Source organism: Haliaeetus albicilla, chromosome 19, assembly GCF_947461875.1.
Source record: "Haliaeetus albicilla chromosome 19, bHalAlb1.1, whole genome shotgun sequence".
In the NCBI taxonomy this organism is placed as follows: Eukaryota; Metazoa; Chordata; class Aves; order Accipitriformes; family Accipitridae; genus Haliaeetus; species Haliaeetus albicilla.
In genome coordinates, this window is record NC_091501.1 from 7,151,944 (window position 1) to 7,172,705 (window position 20,762).

A 20,762-nucleotide genomic window follows, 5' to 3' on the forward strand; every position below is an offset into this window, starting at 1 on the left:
CCTGATCCAGTACCCAGTGAAACAGGAGTTTGACTTTGCGTTGAACCAGGTGCAGTTTCTTAGTTAAGCAGAAGACTTGAAAATGGTTTTGTGTGGGGAAAATGAGATAGTGAAGTTTTTCTTTTTTGCTACAATATTTTCACTTTTTTGTCTTTCGTGTCTCTCCTTGTTCTTGATAAAACTTTTTTTTAGTAGATAAGTATCAAATATAAAAGGTCAGGCACACCAGATATGGTTTTGGTTTTTTTATTTATTTTTGCCTTCTGAAACTGTTTTGGGTTGTTGGGGCTTTTTTGTTTTAGGAAATATTTCAGAATGTGAGTCACTTGCCTACCTTCAGTTCACCAGCTATTGAAAGTCACATTCATCGTATCAGTGGCCTCTCTCAGAAGTTTATCTATCTCAATGATGATGTTATGTTTGGGAAGGATGTTTGGCCTGATGATTTCTACAGTCACTCTAAAGGTCAAAAGGTAAGCCATTATGAAAGGATTTTTTACCAGAAATAGATGTAAAACTTTTCTATGCTAATATAATAAAAATCAAAGATATACTACTTTGAAAGGAAGAACAGATACAAGAAGATTTCCCTTTGCTCCCCGTTCCCCCTTTTACTTCTAAAGGTTCATTATTCTTAACTAGACAATTGTTAGCAAAGGTGCAGGGTGGAGAGGGCTCTGTCTTTTTTTTTTCGTATGTGTGCTGTGTTGATGTTTGTGTTGCAGAATTACTTTTTTTCATATTCACTCACAGGTTTCTGGTGGTATAATGGTTCCTCTGTCAGGCTTCATGCTTTAGTTTCAGTGTTGTTCTCTAATTCTCCCACTTTCTGTTGGAGCACTGGTAAGACTGATGTGGTGGTTGGCAGCTGTCAGTCTTTCCTCCCTTGTAAATTCTTTTTGTTTTGTGGGAAGTATTCAAAACAAAACAGAATCAGTTCTTCCGTGGTAATGCTGAGGTTAGATGACATTCAAATTGGTCTAATATTTACATTTACCATTAATTACCTCTGTTCCAGACACCCATAGTATCTTTGCCCAATCTCTCTATATAATCATATATATAAAATTATTTGCTAAAAGATTTGTTGTTGCGTGTTCATGTACATGCAAAGTGATTTAGTCTTTCAGCAGGCCTATTATCAACAACTGGGGTTAAGCAAGGAAAGGAAACAGCAATAGTCATACATAAAGACTCTAGTTGCCAGCAGAGTTTCCATCCATGAGATGGATCTATAACAGTGACATGGAGGAAAAAATTAAGATTTATAATTGTTATTTATATTAAAGCAGTAAGCACAGAAGACACTAGAGACCACCAAATTAAACAATTCATGCAGGCGGATGTGCACACTTGTTCACACACACAGAAGCATTGTACAAAATTAAACCACCCCAAAATTACTGTTTCAGTACTTGAGGATGTTAGGAGGCTTTTAGTTGTTTTAAATCTTAAGGATGTAAGCATGTAATTGCAAAATCATACTGTTAGTGCGTTTGTATTGTTCTTCAGTTATTCTTTGCAGTTATGATGATAAAGTCAGGTTAGGTGCAGCGTTGTTTGTGATAACCTGATCAGCAGGTGTTTCAGTAGGAAATGTGCTGCTAAAATCTTGAAACAATAAGGCCTAAAGGAAAATGTGTGTGGTTTTTAATGCCTCCCCAGTTTAAAGTACACACACCCCCACACTTTTTTTTGTCTTGGCAATTCTTAGAATTATTTAAGTCATAGAGAATCAATCAGATGCTTCAGGGATTATGTTCAACATGTGCTGCTTATCTCATGACTGGTTAGTAATGAAGCAACATTTTGAGTCAGGAGAACAAGTGAACTGCAGAGCTATTTCAGAGTTCAAGTTCCCCCTTCTTATCTGATAAAAGATAAAATATTAATTTTCATTGGAATATGTTTTGCAGAAGTAGATTTGGGAAGTCCTGCTTTCTATTTCTGGCTGTTGCTGCCTTGTTGTATGGCCTTGGAAATTCTTCAGTTCTTTCTTCTGTTTGAAGGGATAACATTTACTTCACAGGTGATAGGGTTTAAATGCTGTTTGTAAAGCTTTGTGAATACTTAAGGCACTATACGCTGGGAGGCATTATTTTAAGTGTCTCTGTTCCAAGAAACAAGCTCAGTTGACTTCTCTTTGCCAGTCCTTGTCTCAGACTGTAATGTTGTTCCAGGTTTACTTGACTTGGCCTGTGCCAAACTGTGCTGAGGGATGTCCTGGCTCGTGGATTAAAGACGGTTACTGCGATAAAGCCTGTAATAACTCAGCATGTGATTGGGATGGAGGTGATTGCATTGGTAAGACAGCAGTGTTAAATTTAGAAAAAGTGAACTATTGTTTTCTCTTATAAAAATAATTCTGTAATTTGTCATTCTCCTATAACTACAAAATTTACCTCCTTTAATAATAGTAAAAAAGTTGGCTTACAGATGAAAACCTTATTTCTTGCAAACTACAAATTTCTATGGAAAATGACAGCAAATAGTAGGGCATTGGAACATCTTTCTTTGGGTACCAAATCTGACTAGCTTGAAAGGAAGTTTTTTGAAATTCAAATTATTATTATTAGTAGTAGTACAGTATTATGTATTATTTGGACTCAGAACCCAAATAACAACAGGACTGTGGAGCTGCACCATGAGTTTCTAAATTGAATTTTCAGGACTCTAGGGTACGAAAATGAAGTGGTGCTTTTGGATTGAGGAAGTGATATCACTCTAGGAGGCTGTAAAGTCAAGACTGCAAGCACGAGAAGTAGTAAATCAGTTTTCTGCCTGTCTTTTTTGAAGTTAAGACAAAATATGTTGGAGGGGGTTTTTTTGCAATTTTAAGTCAGTTCCTAAACTTCAACAGTGAGACTGTGCACACTATAGATTATTTTACAGTAACTCATAGAGGTCTATTAAGCATTTGCCCCATTTTAATTTCAGTGGTGATAAGTAAGACTGTTGACTCTTCAGTCTAGCTTTAATACTGTGGCTTAAAATGTGCCTTTACTTGGAAATAAGGATTTCAAATGACTGGGTTTTTTTGTTTTTCTTTTCTTTCCCTGTAGGTAACAGTGGAGGTAGTCGCTATGTTGCTGGTGGAGGTGCAGTTGGAGGTATCGGGAATGGACCACCATGGCAATTTGGTGCAGGAATAAGTGGTGTTTCATACTGTAACCAAGGCTGTGCTAATTCCTGGCTAGCAGACAAATTCTGTGATCAGGCCTGCAATGTCCTTTCCTGTGGATTTGATGCTGGTGACTGTGGCCAGGGTACGTAAAATACATCGCTGATAACTTTCTATAGGAATTCTCTTTAATTGCCTGACTTTTTGGCTTGTCTTTACTCTCAGATTGGGCTAAGATGTACTGTACAGAGTTGTGGAAAAGAGCAGCTAGCAGCTGAAGAAAAAAGTCAGATGCTTCTTGTATTCACTAATCCAAACCTGAATCAATATTATATGCTGCTTTATTAAATAAAACCATTATGGACCAAGTATGGGTGGGGTGCTTGATACTTTACAGAGCAGCAAGCATCAAACTCCTTGCCCCAAGAGGCTTACGTTTTAAATGGAGAAATTACATTTCAGCTATGCAAACAGTCTTTACCTGAGTAAGGACAGCTGACTTGATGATGCTCGTAGTGGTTAAAAAAATTAAAGGACCTCTCTGATGCTGACAGTGTGAGTTCAAGCCTGGCTCTGGGCTCTTGCCAAAGGGTACTTTCAGTCACCTGAAGTTGTCTGAAGTTTATTTTGATATCAAAGACTATCAGGAATGAAGTGATTGAGAATGCTGTCTGGTATAGGTAGGGGAACAGAAATGAAAGAAATTGGCCTGTTTGAAAGAGTGGACTCTCCCCAGCATCTCAGCTCAGACGAGTGTGTTATGGCTATTCTGTTGCTGGCAGTGAGATTTTGTTCATGCGAGAGTAGACAGATAACTGTCTTCTGCTGTGGGAGGGAGAAGCTCAATTCAGCCTATCTGGTTTTGGCAGTCTCAAATCAAGATGCAGTGTAGCAGTGAAATCCAATTCTTGTAACATTAATCTACTAAAATGTGGCAAAAATGTAGTATGGTCATGTTACTTATGACTGATACATAATTTTAAGCGACATGTGATAACAAGCCACTTAGGCTCTTCAGGTAGAGACTGAAAGAGTGATAAATTATACTGGCTTTTAGAGTTACCATTGGAATGTCTGGCAGCTTTATATATCTGAGTATGCTCTAGTCATTCATTATTAAAGATAGGTGAGCAAGAACTGGGAGCTACAGTAAGTGTTCTTTCACAAAGCTGTCTTCTTGCTAATATAGTGAATCTAGCTGGGCATATTACAATTAAAAAAGACTGAAAGATAAGTGTCACACTGCAAATTGACAGAAATTTGGTTTGTGTCTTGGGTTTTTTTCCAGATCACTTTGAAGAGATGTACAAGGTGACGCTTCAGCTTAATCAGACCTACTATGTTATTCCCAAAGGTGAATGTCTGCCCTACTTCAGCTTCAGTGAAATAGCCAAGAAAGGAATTGAGGGTTCATATAGTGATAATCCAATTATCCGACATGCTTCAGTTGCTAACAAATGGAAGACTATCCACCTCATAATGCATAGTGGCATGAATGCAACTGTGATCTATTTTAACCTTACGTTTCTAAATAAAAATGATGAAGAGTTTAAAATGCAAGTAGCTGTTGAAGCTGATACTAGAGAGGAACCAAAACTGAATACAACTTCCACGCAAAAATCCAAATCCGATTTTAAAACTATAACTTCAGTACCAGAAGCTGAAATGATATTTGAGGATATTCCTGAAGAAAAACGCTTTCCAAGAGTAAGGAGACGTCGAAATGGCACAAAAGAGAGTCTACATGAAGTGATAATACCATCAGTAAACGTGTCTCTCCTTCCTGAAGATGTTCAGCTAGCACTGCAGAACCTGGACTTAAAACTACTAAATGGTGATATCACTCAGAAAGGATTTAACCTATCCAAGGCTGCTCTCCTGAGACCTTTCCAGCTCTTAACTACGATAAAAAGTATTATAGGCCTGGAAAAGAAGGGTGTGCATAATCGTTCAGAAGATCAGAAGAACCATACCAGCTGGCAGAAGCCTTACAAAGATGTAAACGATGGCAAGATAAAAACAATAAAAGCAAGTGAAGAAGTTCCTTCAAGGCTTACGGGAACAAAGGGGACTGTTGTGACAATGAACGTAAATGAACCTATTTATAAAGTAAAGCCTAAATCCACATTTCCCACCCAGAGCATGGAAAATAAAAATGAAACTCGAGAAAAAGTATTGAATGCACTGATATTAAGGGAAACCCAGAAATCAAAACATACTGGGAATTTAGATACTGGAGAAGATGCACAGGGAATGGAAGGAGGAAAAGGGCATGTGCAGGTGGATACAAATGCAAGGGAGGGGCTAGGGGGAAGAAAATTACAGTTTTATGCTGGAATTTACCAAGGCTTTTTGCCATGGGAGAAAAAGAAGTATTTCCAGGACCTTCTTGATGTGAGTATCTTAATGTCATTGCTTATTGGAATAGTTGCATTTTTCTGCATATAGTGGAATACTGTTAATATGATATAGACATTTGGAACGTGTCTTGTCTTTGAGGCAAATTCTGAGGTTTTTTTGAAAGCTCCTTTTGACTTTTCACATAAAATCTAATTTGTTTATGATTTGGGCCTCTCTTAGCTAGGTGGTAAAAGCTGAATAGCCATTTCTGTTCCCTTTTTACTGCCTTTTTTTTTTTTGTCAGGTTTGGTTTCTATTCACTGTATGTTGGCACAGTGCTATTGTTCAGGCATACATAGTACTACAACAGAAAGCTTAAATTTTGTTTCGATTGCATTTGTGCAAATATGGATCCAGTTTATTAAAAAAAAATGCAAAAAATATGTATAATGGTAAATACTTGGGTTCTAAAAGTTAAATTGAAAGTCTGCCAACAAGGCTGAATATCCAGACCATGTCAAGAACATGTGTAGGAAGCTGCTTCTGCTTCCAGCCAAAAGCATTCTGGCAGTTTTGAAAACCTCTAGAAGAGAAGATGGAGACTATGCTTCAGTTGGTAGCAACTGCTTTGCACTAATCCAAATAGCAAATGGGCTATGTTTTTAAAAGACTGTCTCTTTCTGTTCATCTGAGATTGGATTTTGTGTAAGGAATCTTTATAGTCACAAGACTTCAGTTTATCAAAAATGGATGAATCATCAGCAAAAACCAAGGCAATATTACAAATAAATCTGATAGCAAACAGGAACTTTAGTGTGTGGGGGAGGTGTCGGAGCACAAATATTAAGGAAGTTTTTTATAGACTAATCCTCAAAGTATGAAAATTTTAAGGAAAAGGTTACCCTTTATCTTTTCTCTTTAAAGACAGAACTAAGCAATATGAAGAAAAATATTCAAAACTTCTCTTCCCATTTTCAAATATTGGAAAGAGTTGGCAGCTGGCTGAAATGTCGTTTTTCCTGTGCGTTTAATGGTTTTGGTCTTTTTGGTAATGTAACCTTGATTTGTGCCTGTCCTGCTGTTTAGGAAGAAGAGTCATTACTCAAACAGATGTCATACTTTACTGATGGTAAACATCTTGGAAGGCAGCTGAAAGATACATTTGCTGATTCCCTTCGATATGTAAATAAGCTTTTAAACAGCAAATTTGGATTTACATCTCGGAAAGTCCCTGCTCATATGCCTCACATGATTGACCGCACTGTTATGCAAGAGCTACAGGATATGTGAGTATGTCTTTGAATAATGTAAAACTGTAGGTAATTCTGTCTTTCTGTAGATGCTTTGCTATAGCTATTTCCAATGTGTTGATGGCTACTCATTAAAATTATATTTTGAAAAAGGAAATAGGGAATTTATTACAACATGATAGTTGTGCTAAAATAAGGAGACGTTTGAGGACCTTTTAAAATTCTAGATGAGAATTTGGGTTTTGGTAAGGAACGTTTTACTTTAAGAAACTGGAGTACATGTAGTTTACATTCTTATATAGGTTTCCTGAGGAGTTTGACAAGACATCATTTCACAAAGTGCGGCACTCGGAAGATATGCAGTTTGCTTTTTCATATTTCTACTATCTTATGAGTGCAGTCCAGCCACTGAATGTTTCTCAGATCTTCGATGAGGTTGATACGGACCAGTCGGGCATTTTGTCTGACCGAGAGATTCGTACGTTGGCCACGAGAATCCATGAACTACCATTAAGTTTGCAGGTACTCTTTCCTTACCAATAACTTTTAGAGTAACTTCAGTTTTAAAGTCCAAAACTGTTAAAATAAAATGAGTCAAATCTTTATTTTATTCTTGCTTATAGCATCTGTAACATTTGGCAATTCTTAAATTTTACCTGGAGAGTATAATGTTGTGTTCTATTTTATCATTCATTGCTCTATGGAGTCAACAATTAAACTGAGTTCTAGCAGCATCAGAAAAATGGGTCACTGGTGTCTGAGTTCAAGCAAGCAGTGTTAGTTTGTCAGAAAAATGTTCAAGGGTAAAAGCCACTGTGAAGACTGGAATCCTGCTGTGCTTACTCTTGTTCTTGCACATGGTAAAAGACAGTTTGTGCTGCAAGGAACTTGTGGCCTAAAGAAAGAATTGAAAAAAAGGGTAGTAAAGAGGTCATGCTAGTAAATACTATGACCATGTACAAAGACTTACACTTCTGTTTTTCTAGGAACCTGATAAACAGAGACATAGTCTTTGTACAACTTAGAGACAGTTGGTAGAGAACAAAATGTACTATTTCTGCTTTACAGAGAGGAATTGGCACAAACCAATGAAATAATCTGTTCTGGAAACAGCACACAAAATCATTGGCATAGCTGGAACACAGCCCTGCTTTACTGTGTTCCTGGCCTGTACCTTAACCAGCAAATCTTTTTCCTGTCCTTTCAGTTCACTTTTCTGTTTGTTTGCTTGATTTGGGATTTTAATATGCCAGTGCTGGTTTGGGAATTCTGTACTGTCCTGACATCATCAGTAAAGGTGTGTTTTTCATTTTAAATCAAAATGACATTAAGCATTTGCTTTACTTTAGGGGAGTCCCAACAACTGGTCTGCTGAATATTAAGTTGTCTTTTTCCAACAGTACCTTGGAAATTTGTTATGTGGGTAACATTAAATATGTCTGTGCACCCTGGATTTTTAGGACTATGTCAGTGAGAAAACAGGATTATCTCTTTTTTTTTTTTTTCTTCCCTTTCTGTTAGGATTTGACGGGTTTAGAACAAATGCTAATAAATTGCTCTAAAGCTCTTCCTGCCAACATCACTCAGATCCATGTCATTCCACCAACTCAGGAAGCATATTACGATCCCAATCTGGTAAGAAACATTGGTCTTAAAAGATGCTTGGTTTCCTTCCTGAGCATGTATTTACTGTGCTTGAAAAGCTGGTTTGATTTCTAGAAGGAAAGTATTTACAAAAATTTCTACTTGTGTGTACATGATGTAAGTGTTATAAAATGAAAATTTTACAAGCTGCTTCCTAACTTAGAGAAAAGCTGAACTTTAGAATGGGATTTAAAAAGTCATCCTTGTTAGGAAAACTCAGTGTTGTGATCCAAAAAGACAGTAAGCCCAATACCTCTCTGACTAGAACTTTCAGATAAGTCTTTATCTGAATTATAACCCATGTATTTAAAAACAAAACAAAATTCAAAAAAACCCACCGAACCATCAGATGGACATCTTTAGAATAAGTCTTCCTAATATGAAGGCTTCAGACTAACTCCTTTTAACATCCAAAGATGGGCTGACAGGAACCGCATGAAGTTCAGCAAGGAGAAGTGCAAAGTCCTGCACCTGGGGAGGAACAACCCCATGCACTAGTATTATGCTAGGGGCTACCCAGCTGGAAAGCAGTTTGGCAGAAAAGGACATGGGGTCTGGGTGGACACCAAGCTGAACATGAGCCGGCACTGTGCCCTTGCCACAAAGAAGGTGATATCCTGGGCTGCATTAGACAAAGTGTTGCCAGCAGGTCAAGGGAGGTGAGCCTTACCTTCTTCTTGGCACTGGTGAATCCACACCTGGAGTGCTGTGTCCAGTTCCAGGCTTCTCAGTACAAGGCACATATGGACATACTGGATGGAGTCCAGTGAAGGGCCATGAAGGTGATTAAGGAGCTGGAGCATTTCTCTTACGAGGAAAGGCTGAGAGCTGGGACTGTTCAGCCTAGAGAAGAGTAGTCTCAAGGCAAGATCTCATCAATGTATATAAATATCTGAAGGGTGGGCACAAAGAAAATGGAGCCAGCCTTTTCTTACTGGTGCTAGTAAGAGGACAAGAGGTAATAGGCAAAAACCAAAAACCCAGGAGGTTCCCTCTGAACATCAGGAAACACTTTTTTCTGTGAGGGTGACAAGCACTGGTGCAGGTTGTCCGTTTGTGGACAGTCTCCATCCTTGGAGATATTCAAAAGCTGTCTGGACATAGTCCTGAGCAACTGGCACCAGCTGGCCCTGCATAAGTGGGGGGGTTGGACCAGATGAGCTCCCAAGGTCCCTTCCAACCTAAACCATTCTGTGATTCTGTGAAAATGGAGGTCTTGGGACTAGATGTTCCTTAAGGATTTAAGTCCTTAATTTCTATTTTAGTGGTTAAATTATCATTAAAGCCTGCTGGAATTTAGGAATCTAGAATCTTTAGATCTGATAGTAATACCTAGATTTCTTCTACAATGAGAATTTAATTCCTGCATCAACCTATGCGTGTGAAAAAGATGTGTGGTTGTACTTTGCTAAATTCATGACCTGGTGTTTTATAGCTTCAAACTAATACTGTATCAAAGCAAAAATAATTTCAATGAGTACAGATAATGAACTTTTGGGTAGTAGAAGAGCATTATTGATCCCCAACACTTGCAAATCATAGTACATAGATCTACAATGTACGTGTAGATAAATGTATATGGACATTGACTATTTTTTTCTCTTCTTTTTCTTTTTCTTTTTCTTTTTTTTCTCCTTTCCTTCCCTCTAGACATCTATCCTGCCTTGTGTTCTTATCAGGTTGTTTTACAAGGTTTTAAAAATATTTTCCCCTAAGTCTGAATTCCAGCAAAGTTCTATATAAAGCCATTCTGTCAGCCTGATTTGAAGAAATGGAAGTGTGGATTTGAGAATCCTGCACAGTCTGAGGACATTACATCCAGTATAGCCTTCATTTTGCCTCTTTATGACTCTCAGTTTAGTCTGTAAAATTCTGTGAAGTAAAAACTTTGAAGAGTAGTAGTAAAGGATGGCTGCCATGAGTATGTTTTAAGATGGGGTTAAAAATAAGTCTCATTGGTTGGGAACAATGTCAAATTACTTTAATCTTTTTGGAGAGTTAGTAAAATATTACTAATCTAAGCAGTAATGCCTAATGTACTAATGTTACCAGTCAGTTCAAATAGTGACAAAATAGCATTTGTGTTTAGTACAGAGGCCTAATTTATTTTTAATTCTGTTGTCTGCAACAGCTAAACTTCTTGGAATGAGTCTACTACCATAGAAATATCCCTTGAGAATAGGGATTTTATTTCCCAGAATTGTTTCAACATAGCTTGTGATAGAAATAAGGCCTCGTGTGTATCAGCTGTTCTGTGGAGTTTGCCTGGCTGGTGTTACTGGTGGCCTCTACCAGAGGAATGTCAAAGACAGCTGTCAAATGAGCTACAATTTCTGAATATTTTATTGAGGGTGAAATCTAGAAGTTACAATGTTTTTGCCAAAAATAATCTTGTATTTTTCATATAATATTTGTATGCATAGAAAATCTTGATGTTATGCACCAGTATCTTTTGTTTGTTTGTTTTTCCCCTTCAACAGTTGATCAAGAAACTGTTGTTTTTCATTCTAGGAGAGTAAGCATATACAGGCCTTTCTAACTGTAATATAAGTTTTCTACAAAGTACATCTTTATAGCAGACTCTGTAATTTTCAGTAACCTATAATCTAAACAATGTTTTCTTCCAGCCTCCAGTAACAAAAAACCTAGTGACTAATTGCAAACCTGTGACTGACAGAATTCGTAAGGCATATAAGGACAAAAACAAATACAGGTATGTTGTTACAGTCCTGTGAAAAGCCAAGCTAAGTTTTGTAAAGCAGTAAGAAGAGGTATAAATATACACATAGAATCTTTGGTCATGTATATGTTAACAAATTTTAGCTCAATTTATTTTAACAGTGGAACCGAAGAAACATACTGCTATCTACCTATATATGTTTCATTGTGCAGAATGGTGTGGCTTTTTTCGTTTCTTGTTTAGTAGACTTAAGTATTTCCATGCTACTTTTGTCATCTTGGGCCAGATCCTCATTTGTGCTGTACAACAGTAAGCCAGAGTATGTTTAGATGGCTATACAAATTGACTATATGTAGTGATTAAGGGCAGTTAAAGTAGCATAAAAATGAGGAAAGAGCCTGTCCTGTACCTAGAAGTTTTAATCTGCTTCATCCTTTCTTCTACTGAAGCTTAAAAAAAAGAAAGAAGAGAAAAAGCATTTTAGCCCTAACTACCTTGTAATTTTCCTGCAAGGAAGAGGAGTGACAGGGAGGGAGGGAGAGGGACAAGAAAAGGGTTTCCACGCCCTTTTGGAAAGGGCAGGACAAACCATGATCATGACCATGGGTTTGAGTAATTGCATTTGCGTAGATCTGCCTGAGATCAGGTTCTCTCAGATCTTTCTTCTCTGAAACCTGCAAACCATTTGCATGCCAATGAGGCTGTTTGCTGGTGTGGATCTTATAGCTTTGTCTCCTGTCCATTGCCTCACCAGCAGTGTTGGGCAGGGGAGGGTGGTGGGGAGCCTCTGAACCATGCAGTTGCCCCAGGAGTGGCTACAAAGTCAAATAAAACTGTAGAATGAAAGAAGGTTACAGATGCTGCTTAGGGCAGCTTTTGGACATTATTATACATTAATTCATAGTACCTCAAGTTGTGCTGTAAGCTTTATAAATAATTCCCTTCCTGGGAGAGTTTATGCTAAAACTGAAAAGCCGACACAACAAATGAGATTGAAAAATGTTGGGGTGGGGGCAAGGATTTGCTGTGCTTAAATTGATTTATAGTAATATGTTTATAGCATTAGGATGTATGCTGCTCTCTTGTTCTGTTGAACTCTAAAAATTGTGTTGTTAGTTTTGTGAGCTTTATAAATGGAGTACGTTCTCAGTTGAGACTTCAGGGAGCAGGCAGGGTATTTTCTTATATCAAAGTAAGAAAGGTGAAAAATGTGTGATACCTCTAGTAAGGCTGTTAAACTGGGGTCAAATGCTCTTTCAAATTCAAGATACCCTTCAGAGATATGATACTTCTGCATTTCATATCCTTGTTTTGTTTGCAAGTTATTGATTAGGTGGGTGAGGAAGGTTTTATTTGTATTTAAGGTTGTAGTTTTATATACTCTTCTGTAATTTTACTTCAAGATTTTTCTGGGCTTGGTGATTGGAAAATAGGAACATGTTTTCTCATGTCTGAAGTGTAATTGCAAATGACAATTGTAAATTGTGTGTGTTTAAAAAAAAAAAATTGCATAGTAAGTGTTATATCTACTCTCAGATCAATTGTTACTTTTATGCCAAAACTCAGAGTTTATATACATTTTGTTAGAATTCAGTTATTCCATTTATAGGTGGCTACTAATAAATCTATAGGAAAGTGGCTCTGTGCAAGTGTTAGCTGAAAAATGTAAATACACTGATAGAAAGCAAATGGCAAATTCTAATGAAGGTTGGTCAGTCAGACTAGAAATAAGCTATTAAATAAAAGATTAATTTCATTTATTGAACCTGACTTTAGGTTGTCTTATTAATGTATAAATCTTATTTTAACAACAAGGTTTGAAATCATGGGAGAAGAGGAAATTGCCTTCAAAATGATTCGCACAAATGTTTCTCATGTAGTTGGTCAGCTGGATGACATACGAAAAAATCCCAGGTATCGTGATTCTTGATTTGTATGAAGTTTTGAGGTGGTTTTAATTTTCTTTGTCAACTGTTTGAACTGTGTGTTGGAAAAAATAATTTATTGCTGTGTATTTCTACACTGTGTGTTACAGGGTAAGACCAATTTTAACCAAAAGTACTTCTCATTTTTTCTATTTAACTGAAGGTAAGTGCTCTCTCTGTTATGCTAGGGGTTATCTCATTAATTTGTTACATTTTTATGTATCTAAAACCTTTGAAAAGTTATAGATAATTTCAGCTATTTTTGAGGCTTTCATTTTTGCCATTCTAGAGGGCATACAGTTTATGTTGCAGGCAATTTTGTTTTAAAGGAAAATCATTTTGATCTGCTTTATGTAGCAATTTTATTTTAAAACTTAAGGATGGATTTTTTGTAACAAAATCAGTTTTGCATATCCATTATGCTTTCATGCTCTGTTACAACATGGCAAGAGGTATTAATTTTTTTAATTTTTTTTTTTGATATTTGGTGAGAAAAAATCCAAAGCTGGAAGGTAGTCCTCTGTTTATTCAGTCTGCAGTGGTGAAAGGTTTAGATACCCAAATCTGAGAGTAGGCTCTGTAGTGTTGAATTAGGCTTCTGAAATGACTGAGAGAAATGGCAAAAATAAATGTCCTGGAATACATTTCACAGCAACCACCTTGCAAAGCAAAGGATGCTGTATTTGAGGTTCAAGTCTGAATCTGCTTTGCAGAAACTTTTAACTGTAGTCCTGAGCCCATTGCATAAGACTGGGGTTCGACAGGACATGGTGAGATAATTTGATAGCTAGCTGTTATAGAAGTGAGACAGTGCCTCCACCTGTCTGCTCTCCTTCCTTGCTCTTGGTGGCACACTTTTGTCTTGCTTCTGTCTTCAGAAAACTGGAGAGTTCTCTGCCAATAATAATGAGTTTGGCCTCAAGGGGAGGGGTCTGACAAGTGTTAAAGAACAACAAGGAGGAAAGTAGGACCAGATACTTTGGGCCAGGGAAAGTGAAACCTCCTCTTGCAGGCCACAGCAAGCTATTGGGTAATCTCAGCTGCCTGTAAAGCTACACCATTATTTGCATTTGTAGATAAAAAGCAGGTTTTCACTTGCCTTTTACACTCTACTACTTGCTAGGTCATTCATTCAGGAAGGGGAATGCTAGTCTTGAGACATTTTGCAGCTGAAGGTGGTGTGTATCTATTGCTGCTCCTTACAAGAGTGCCTTCTGGCCACGTAACTCCTGCATTCCAGTTCCACAATGATCCGGTTCAAAAGAAAAGTGGGCAGTGCCCTAACTCACTCAGCTGCTTCCTCTTCTTTCCCAATTTCTTTGTATCTGGTGGCTAGGACTTTTTTTTTTTGAAATGTAAGTGTGATTTCAAGCCTTGTTAGGCCCAAGCAGGGCACAAAACATGAGTTTCTCACCTTCAGTGTTCAAGTTCATGCTTGCAATCACTGGCTGCTTATTTTGAAGGGTGGTTGCTGATGTCAGACTTGATCCTGACACTGTGTTGGTTGTGGTATGAGTAAGCCTAATGGATTGAGGGCTTCTAGCAACTTAAAATTGAGCTGCCTATTCTGTGGAGTGATTGCATCCTTAGATGAGGATGTGTTTGAGTAGGGGTGTCTAATCTGTTGTCTTGGGAACCTCAGCAGGCAAGACGAGGCAGGTGAGCTGATCTGTCTTGAATCTTCCCTAATTTTCACATGATGCACTGGCATGCTATTATGGACTTAGCCTGAGACTCCATCTATCCATACCCTTTTGGTTTGGTGTCTTTTTTTTTTTTCTCTTAAGGAACAGTAGTGTATTATAGTCCCAGATTGTTGGCTGCTTTGTGAAGTGAGGTTGAGTCAATTGCTTGAGCTGTATTCCTGCAACAAAGTATAGTGCAGTACTGCAGTCATATCTTGTTGGCAAAGGAAAGCTGGCACGGCCATGTAGGCATGCCATTTCTTTCTCTTTGACATGTTTTCCCTGCATATAAAACAATAACTATACACAGTCTCTAAAAACAGGTATTCAGTGCCTCTCTTGGGATGAACTAAAAGTATTGTTCACCTAGTGATCTGCCTAAAATATTTGTTTTGCATCCTTAATGAAAAAAGTGAGCCTTAATCATCTGTGCATTAATTCTGGAATATCTAAAGGAATGTCAGAATTGGTTTCTATTGGATGGATTTAAAAAGTCTTTCCATTTGAAAGAGGTTAATACCCTCACCGCTCCCACTTACTGTGCTTTGGTTTGCTGTGTGTATAAACAGGGATATATGCTCCAGGAGTGCAGCTACTGCATTCCTAGGGCTAATGAGCTGCCAGTCCAAGGGACAAGGTCAGGGGTAGTGCAGCGTGGACTCCCAGAATGCTTATAGTGTAGACATAATTGCCATAACTAGCTGCTTTGCATATTACTTAATCGCGTAGACACAGCCTGCTCATCTTTGAAGAGGAGAGGTATATTTTATTCTCAGATGTAGCAATTTGAATGACTGTTTATCCTCTGCATGTAATTGTCTAGAGCAAGGTTACCAATTATGCCAGATTCAGTACAAACTGAGGAAAAGTGGTAATGCCCTGTGTAGGTCGATTCGCGTGCTCTAGAGTTCTGCCTATTTCCAGCTTCATGTAGGAAGTCTGAACTTTGCTCTTTGAAAGAGCACACCATACTATAGAGAATACAGCTGACCAGAACTACTTATTTACAAAGGTTAGCAATTACAAGGCATATGTCACCAGATACGATTTCTCCCTCTGGGGAAAATGTAAGGGTCTTGTATCTCACAATATAAATAAAGCACATAACCCTGCCCATATATAGGAAAAGGAATTTTTGTTGTCAGGCACCAGGTCAGAGTGACCGAGGGTACATAGCAGTCTAGCACACTAGCTGCTGCTTTAGTTTAAATAATTTGCAGTATCTTAGACAGTTGTGTGTTTCTTACCTTAGAAATAACTCTTTGCAAGAGGCATTATTGGGATCATGCTTATTTGGTCACAGTGATTTCCATATAAATTCTATCCAGGTGGTGGTTGTTTGTATTTTGGTTGATTATACAAGTTCAACTTTGAGTCTGTGATTCAAGTCATGTCCTGCCCAATTTATATAGTGTTCTCAGTAACTCAAAGCCTGGGGACCAAGCTTTGCCTTCTCTTGCACAATCTTCTATAGTTTTTATGTTGACTTTCTCTGAAGAGTGCAGCATATGCAGTAAAATATTAATAATTTAGTATGTTTACCTCCTGCAGTGAAGCTCACTTTGTTATTTTAGATACTTTACTCATGATAATTTATTTAAAACTATAAAAACCCTTACCCAAATCATAATGCTGGCCCTCTAACTGCTGTCTGTATCCAGGGGTGGGCTCTGGGGTGATGCATGCTAGTGCCCATTAGATGGCAGCATTATATAAATAGAAGAGAGAGAAATGTGGCTTGTCATTGGATTCCTCAGAGGTTTTGACTCGCTGGCTGCTATGGTGCTCTTAGAATTAAAATCAAATTAATTTAAAATAATGCAACAACAAGGAAACTGATTACCAGTATCAAATATATCAATTTGGTTTTAAAAGGACATTGTATCAATTTTGTTTAAAAGGATTCTGTGTGTGTTCTTGGTTTGCCAATACCTTTGCTATATTATTAAATAAATATTCTAACAATGATTTCTTGCTTTCTAGAAAATTTGTTTGCCTAAATGACAATATTGATCACAATCATAAGGATGCTCAGACAGTGAAAGCTGTGCTTAGGGACTTTTATGAATCAATGTTTCCCATACCTTCCCAGTTTGAACTGCCAAGAGAATATCGGAATCGTTTCCTTCACATGCATGAACTCCAAGAATGGTATGTTTACACAGGTTCTCTTCAAGTTGTTGTAGTGCGGTAGCATATAATTATAGAGCATATTGGTACAAGCCATTTTTTTCCCTGGTGTTGTCATGAAGGAGTTAATAGTGAAAATAATGTGAAGAGATTTGAATGGACTAAAATTTGAGGCTTGCAGGATTTGGGTTTTGCTGGTGCTCATAGTCATCAACATTTCATTGATTGGCCCCAACTTACTTCAAAGGAAAAGTTGCGTTTTTTTTAAAAAAACTAATTCAGGATTTCTGGCTTTCTTTAAATGTGGAAAAAAAAAAAACCCCAACCAAAAAACCCCACATTGTTTGGAATGCTTGTTGCACAGGGGCAATATAAACTGTTACATTTCTCACTAAGTGTTTCTTTTTAATCTGTCAGCAATAATCGGCTGGATAATCATCAGAAGATACATGTGTGTGTCACTTTTACATAATGTGTGAAATTTTTGTGTGTGTTTACCTCTTGCCATTTTATAAATATAACAACTTCAGAAGTTGGGGTAGTTGATTTGAGAATATGAGCAAAAGGTTGGCAGGTACAGTGATAAAAATGAGTCAAGACTAGTATAGTAATTTTGTTGCTGATTAGCAAATTATGAGAAATAGTTGTTGGTAAGGAAAGAGAAAATATTAGAGGAACTGTAGAAGGAATCAGAAGGATTGTAGGTGACAAGAATAGGTGTGGATTGTAGCGCTGCAAGCCCTGCTGTAGCAGTGGCAGAGGGAGTGGGGGGCAAACCCACTTCAGCATTTAGCTGTAGAAATTTGTGCTGGAGGAGTAGACGTTGTTGGCTCCCTTTTTGAGGACATCCATCAAGACTTCATTAGCTTCAAAAGAACACTTTGTTTTGACTTGTTTGTAGCCAAAGCGGATTTCTACCAGGGTGAGTGAAAGAAAGCATACTGAAGTGCTGGTGGAAATCCATGTTTATCAAAATGTTTTACAGAATCCTAGGACAGCCCAGGTTGGAAGGGAGCTCAAAATCATCTGGTCCAACATTTTGTGGGAAAGGGAGCCTAGATGAGATTATCCAGCACCCTGTCTGGTTACATCTTGAAAACCTCCAGTGGAGGGGACCTCACCACATCCCTGGGGAGGTTGTTACAATGAATGATTGTTCTCACTGTAAAAAATAAAAATTTTATATCAAGATGAAGCCTCTCCCAGTCCAACTTGTACCTGTTGCCCCCTGTCTCCTCCATATAGCTTTTTGTGAAGAGAGAGCCTCTGTCCTCTTTCTAGCCACTCTTTAAGTACTGGAGAAAACTTCCTTTGCCTTTCATGGAAACTCTTTATAAAGCTTGTATATTTGCATTTGTAATATATGAAGCTGTTTTCCTGTTTCCTTCTTTGTTTATGCAGGAGGGCATATAGAGACAAGCTCAAATTCTGGACCCATTGTGTTCTAGTAACACTTATTGTATTTACAGTCATCTCATTTTTTGCTGAACAGGTAAAATTAGTATCTTCTTATCATATCTATAACAATTAATAGATTGGTGTGTCTTCAGGATAACATAAGATGGATTTTTTTAAATAAGTTTTGAAGGGTAGCTAGGATTTTTCCTTTATAAAAAGATGTTACATGACTAATGATGAGGTTGTTCCAATTTTTAAGTCATGTTGAGATTCCTTGAAAATAGAGTCTTATGGGGGGAAGGAGAGTTGTATTTCCTTTTCAGGCACATTGTTACTGTCAAGTCCCTCAGTGCACTAAATTTGGATGCTCAAAATCAGTAATTTTTTTTTTTTAAATTCTTGGTCTATTAACACACATATTGGTAAAAGTGCAAAGTAAATTAAGAGGAAGAAAACTTAAGTAATAGCAATACTCTAGTCCTGAAGAGAATCTTAGGTTATTTAGAGGCCTTATCTAAATGTCATCCCTAAGTAATTGCAGAGATTCCTATTGAATGCAAAAGATTTTGAATCCAACTCAAAGGAAAAAAACCCCTCCACTTCTGCAAGCATAAAATGGCTTTCTTGAACATGATTAATCCTGCTAAACTTAGAGGGAGTCAATGGAACAAATCATATGGGTAATTCTTTGCAGGTTGGGGCCTTAAGTAACACTTTCCGTGGTCTGATGAAGAGGGTGTAATTCTTGAAAGGTTGGCTTTTGATTATTATTTTCTTCCCACCTGTAACTTTTGCATGAATCTTTTCCTTGATTTTCAGCCTTTTGTATATATTAGAAAACTCGCCCTCTATTAGTAACTTGGTTTCGGAAGGGGGTACTGAACTCAGTAGTACAGCTAGGTATATAAATGCTGTGTTAAGATGCCAGCTTTGTGTTGATCTTTTAGAAACTGAATGTAGCCTGGTGTTATATTAATTTAAATACATAAATTACCTTTAAAATAATCAGAATATAGGCATACTGTATTTTTGACTTTCGGCTTGTATTCTGGTTATTGAGAAGTCCAGTGGAAATGTGCACACCTAATAGATGAATATGAGTAAGTAACTTTCTTCCTGTGCAGTGAAAAAAATAGACAGTATTGACTTAAATCTCTACCATCCATGGTAATTCACAGTTTCTAGAATGAAAGCCTGACCAGCTGCACACCTCTAGCCCAGCAGAGTACTAAATATTGTATTTTTTTTTCTCCTCAGCTAATTGCACTTAAACGAAAGATTTTTCCAAGGAGAAGGATCCAAAAGGAAGTTGGTCATGAACGAATCAAAGTGTAGAAGAGCTTTATTTTGGAGATCAGTCTACCTCAAGATGTGATAAGCATTTAAAATCTCTCTCTCATCAGTGTCTTTTATGGTTTGACATTTAACTACGTCGATATGAAGAAAAAAAAATCATGCATCTACAGTTAGAATATCTGCAGTACTCTTCATAATCTACAAGCTGGTGGAGCTGTGACAATGCAAAGCAACACAAAAAATAATTGCAGGAAACCTGTACATAGGCAGTTTTCAACAGATCTTACTTTACAACTGTTAGTTCATGGCCATGTTATCCTTTTTTATAAAAAGGGTTACCTAAAGAAATGTAACTGCATTTATTGCAGTGGATGTTGCCAACTAGATAAAATGTTGGAAGGCAAAGTTGTTTGGGATCAGCTTAACAGGTCTTTGATCTTGCATTCCAAAACACTTTGCAAATTTCTGTCATTGCTGCTTTTTTTTTTTAGCCCTACGGGAAAATTGAGAATTATGTAACTTGTCATTTAGATTTAGTATACATTTATTGATGTTGATGTTTAAAGAACAGTGACAATTCATCCCCCTATTTGTAGTATTTAATTGGGATTTGAAAGAAATGTATGCTAATAAAATACACAGTAACAGAACAACTAATGGTTATTTGAAAGATATCTGGTGTATTATATTCCAAAGAATACAGTGGTATTATTCCTTGGCTTGATTACAAAGAGAGGGTTGTAATCAAATGAAAATGACCAAGGTATAGTATTTTACAAGCATTGTAAATACAAAAGCAAAAGTGCCTCTCTATATGAATGGATAACAAACTGTTTTAATGTAGCAATGTATGGGACAGTGTTTCACTTCAGAAAACAATATTTGTACTGACATGAAACTTTGGTGTTTTCAAATTTAACAGGATTTGGCTCTTATTTTGCTGAGACATCAGAATAGTGTGGTCTTATGTGGGAAAGGATGCCGAATCTTTTCAAGCTGAAATTTTTGGTGGTGTATCTTCAGTTAATTGTATTAGCAGTATTCAAAAAAGCATTAATTTTTGTAATCAGATGATGTACAAAATGTATGTGCATATGTATTGAAAGATACTTGGTTTTCTTTGAAAGTAACTAAAATGTGATGAAAGTTTTGTCTGTTGTTTCTGTTTTAAAGTAAACCAAAACTCACCCATTTTGGTAAATTAGCCATGAATGTGTATGCATCCTTATGTTATAAGTTCTTATTTGTCCCTTAAAAAGCTTCCAACAGTAAGAATTTAATATTAATTTGAAG

The 20,762-nt window shown here is 37.2% G+C and overlaps 1 protein-coding gene across 2 annotated transcripts in view; it reads left to right on the top strand.

The window, feature by feature from the left end:
• Nucleotides 1-20,619, top strand: part of GNPTAB (N-acetylglucosamine-1-phosphate transferase subunits alpha and beta) — a 46,759-nt gene extending 26,140 nt beyond the window's left edge. Inside the window, exons 10-22 of one of the 2 annotated variants that reach the window (XM_069807471.1) lie at nucleotides 303-473; nucleotides 2,181-2,304; nucleotides 3,063-3,266; nucleotides 4,410-5,515; nucleotides 6,548-6,747; nucleotides 7,014-7,233; nucleotides 8,233-8,346; nucleotides 10,983-11,068; nucleotides 12,851-12,949; nucleotides 16,629-16,796; nucleotides 18,177-18,267; nucleotides 18,868-18,925; nucleotides 19,431-20,619. In XM_069807471.1, coding sequence (XP_069663572.1) covers nucleotides 303-473; nucleotides 2,181-2,304; nucleotides 3,063-3,266; nucleotides 4,410-5,515; nucleotides 6,548-6,747; nucleotides 7,014-7,233; nucleotides 8,233-8,346; nucleotides 10,983-11,068; nucleotides 12,851-12,949; nucleotides 16,629-16,796; nucleotides 18,177-18,267; nucleotides 18,868-18,915 — 2,631 coding nt within the window. In that variant the 3' untranslated portion in view covers nucleotides 18,916-18,925; nucleotides 19,431-20,619. The remainder of the gene's footprint in view (nucleotides 1-302; nucleotides 474-2,180; nucleotides 2,305-3,062; nucleotides 3,267-4,409; nucleotides 5,516-6,547; nucleotides 6,748-7,013; nucleotides 7,234-8,232; nucleotides 8,347-10,982; nucleotides 11,069-12,850; nucleotides 12,950-16,628; nucleotides 16,797-18,176; nucleotides 18,268-18,867; nucleotides 18,926-19,430) is intronic. The other variant, XM_069807470.1, reaches the window with a different exon arrangement.
• The last annotated feature ends 143 nt before the right edge of the window (nucleotides 20,620-20,762 follow it).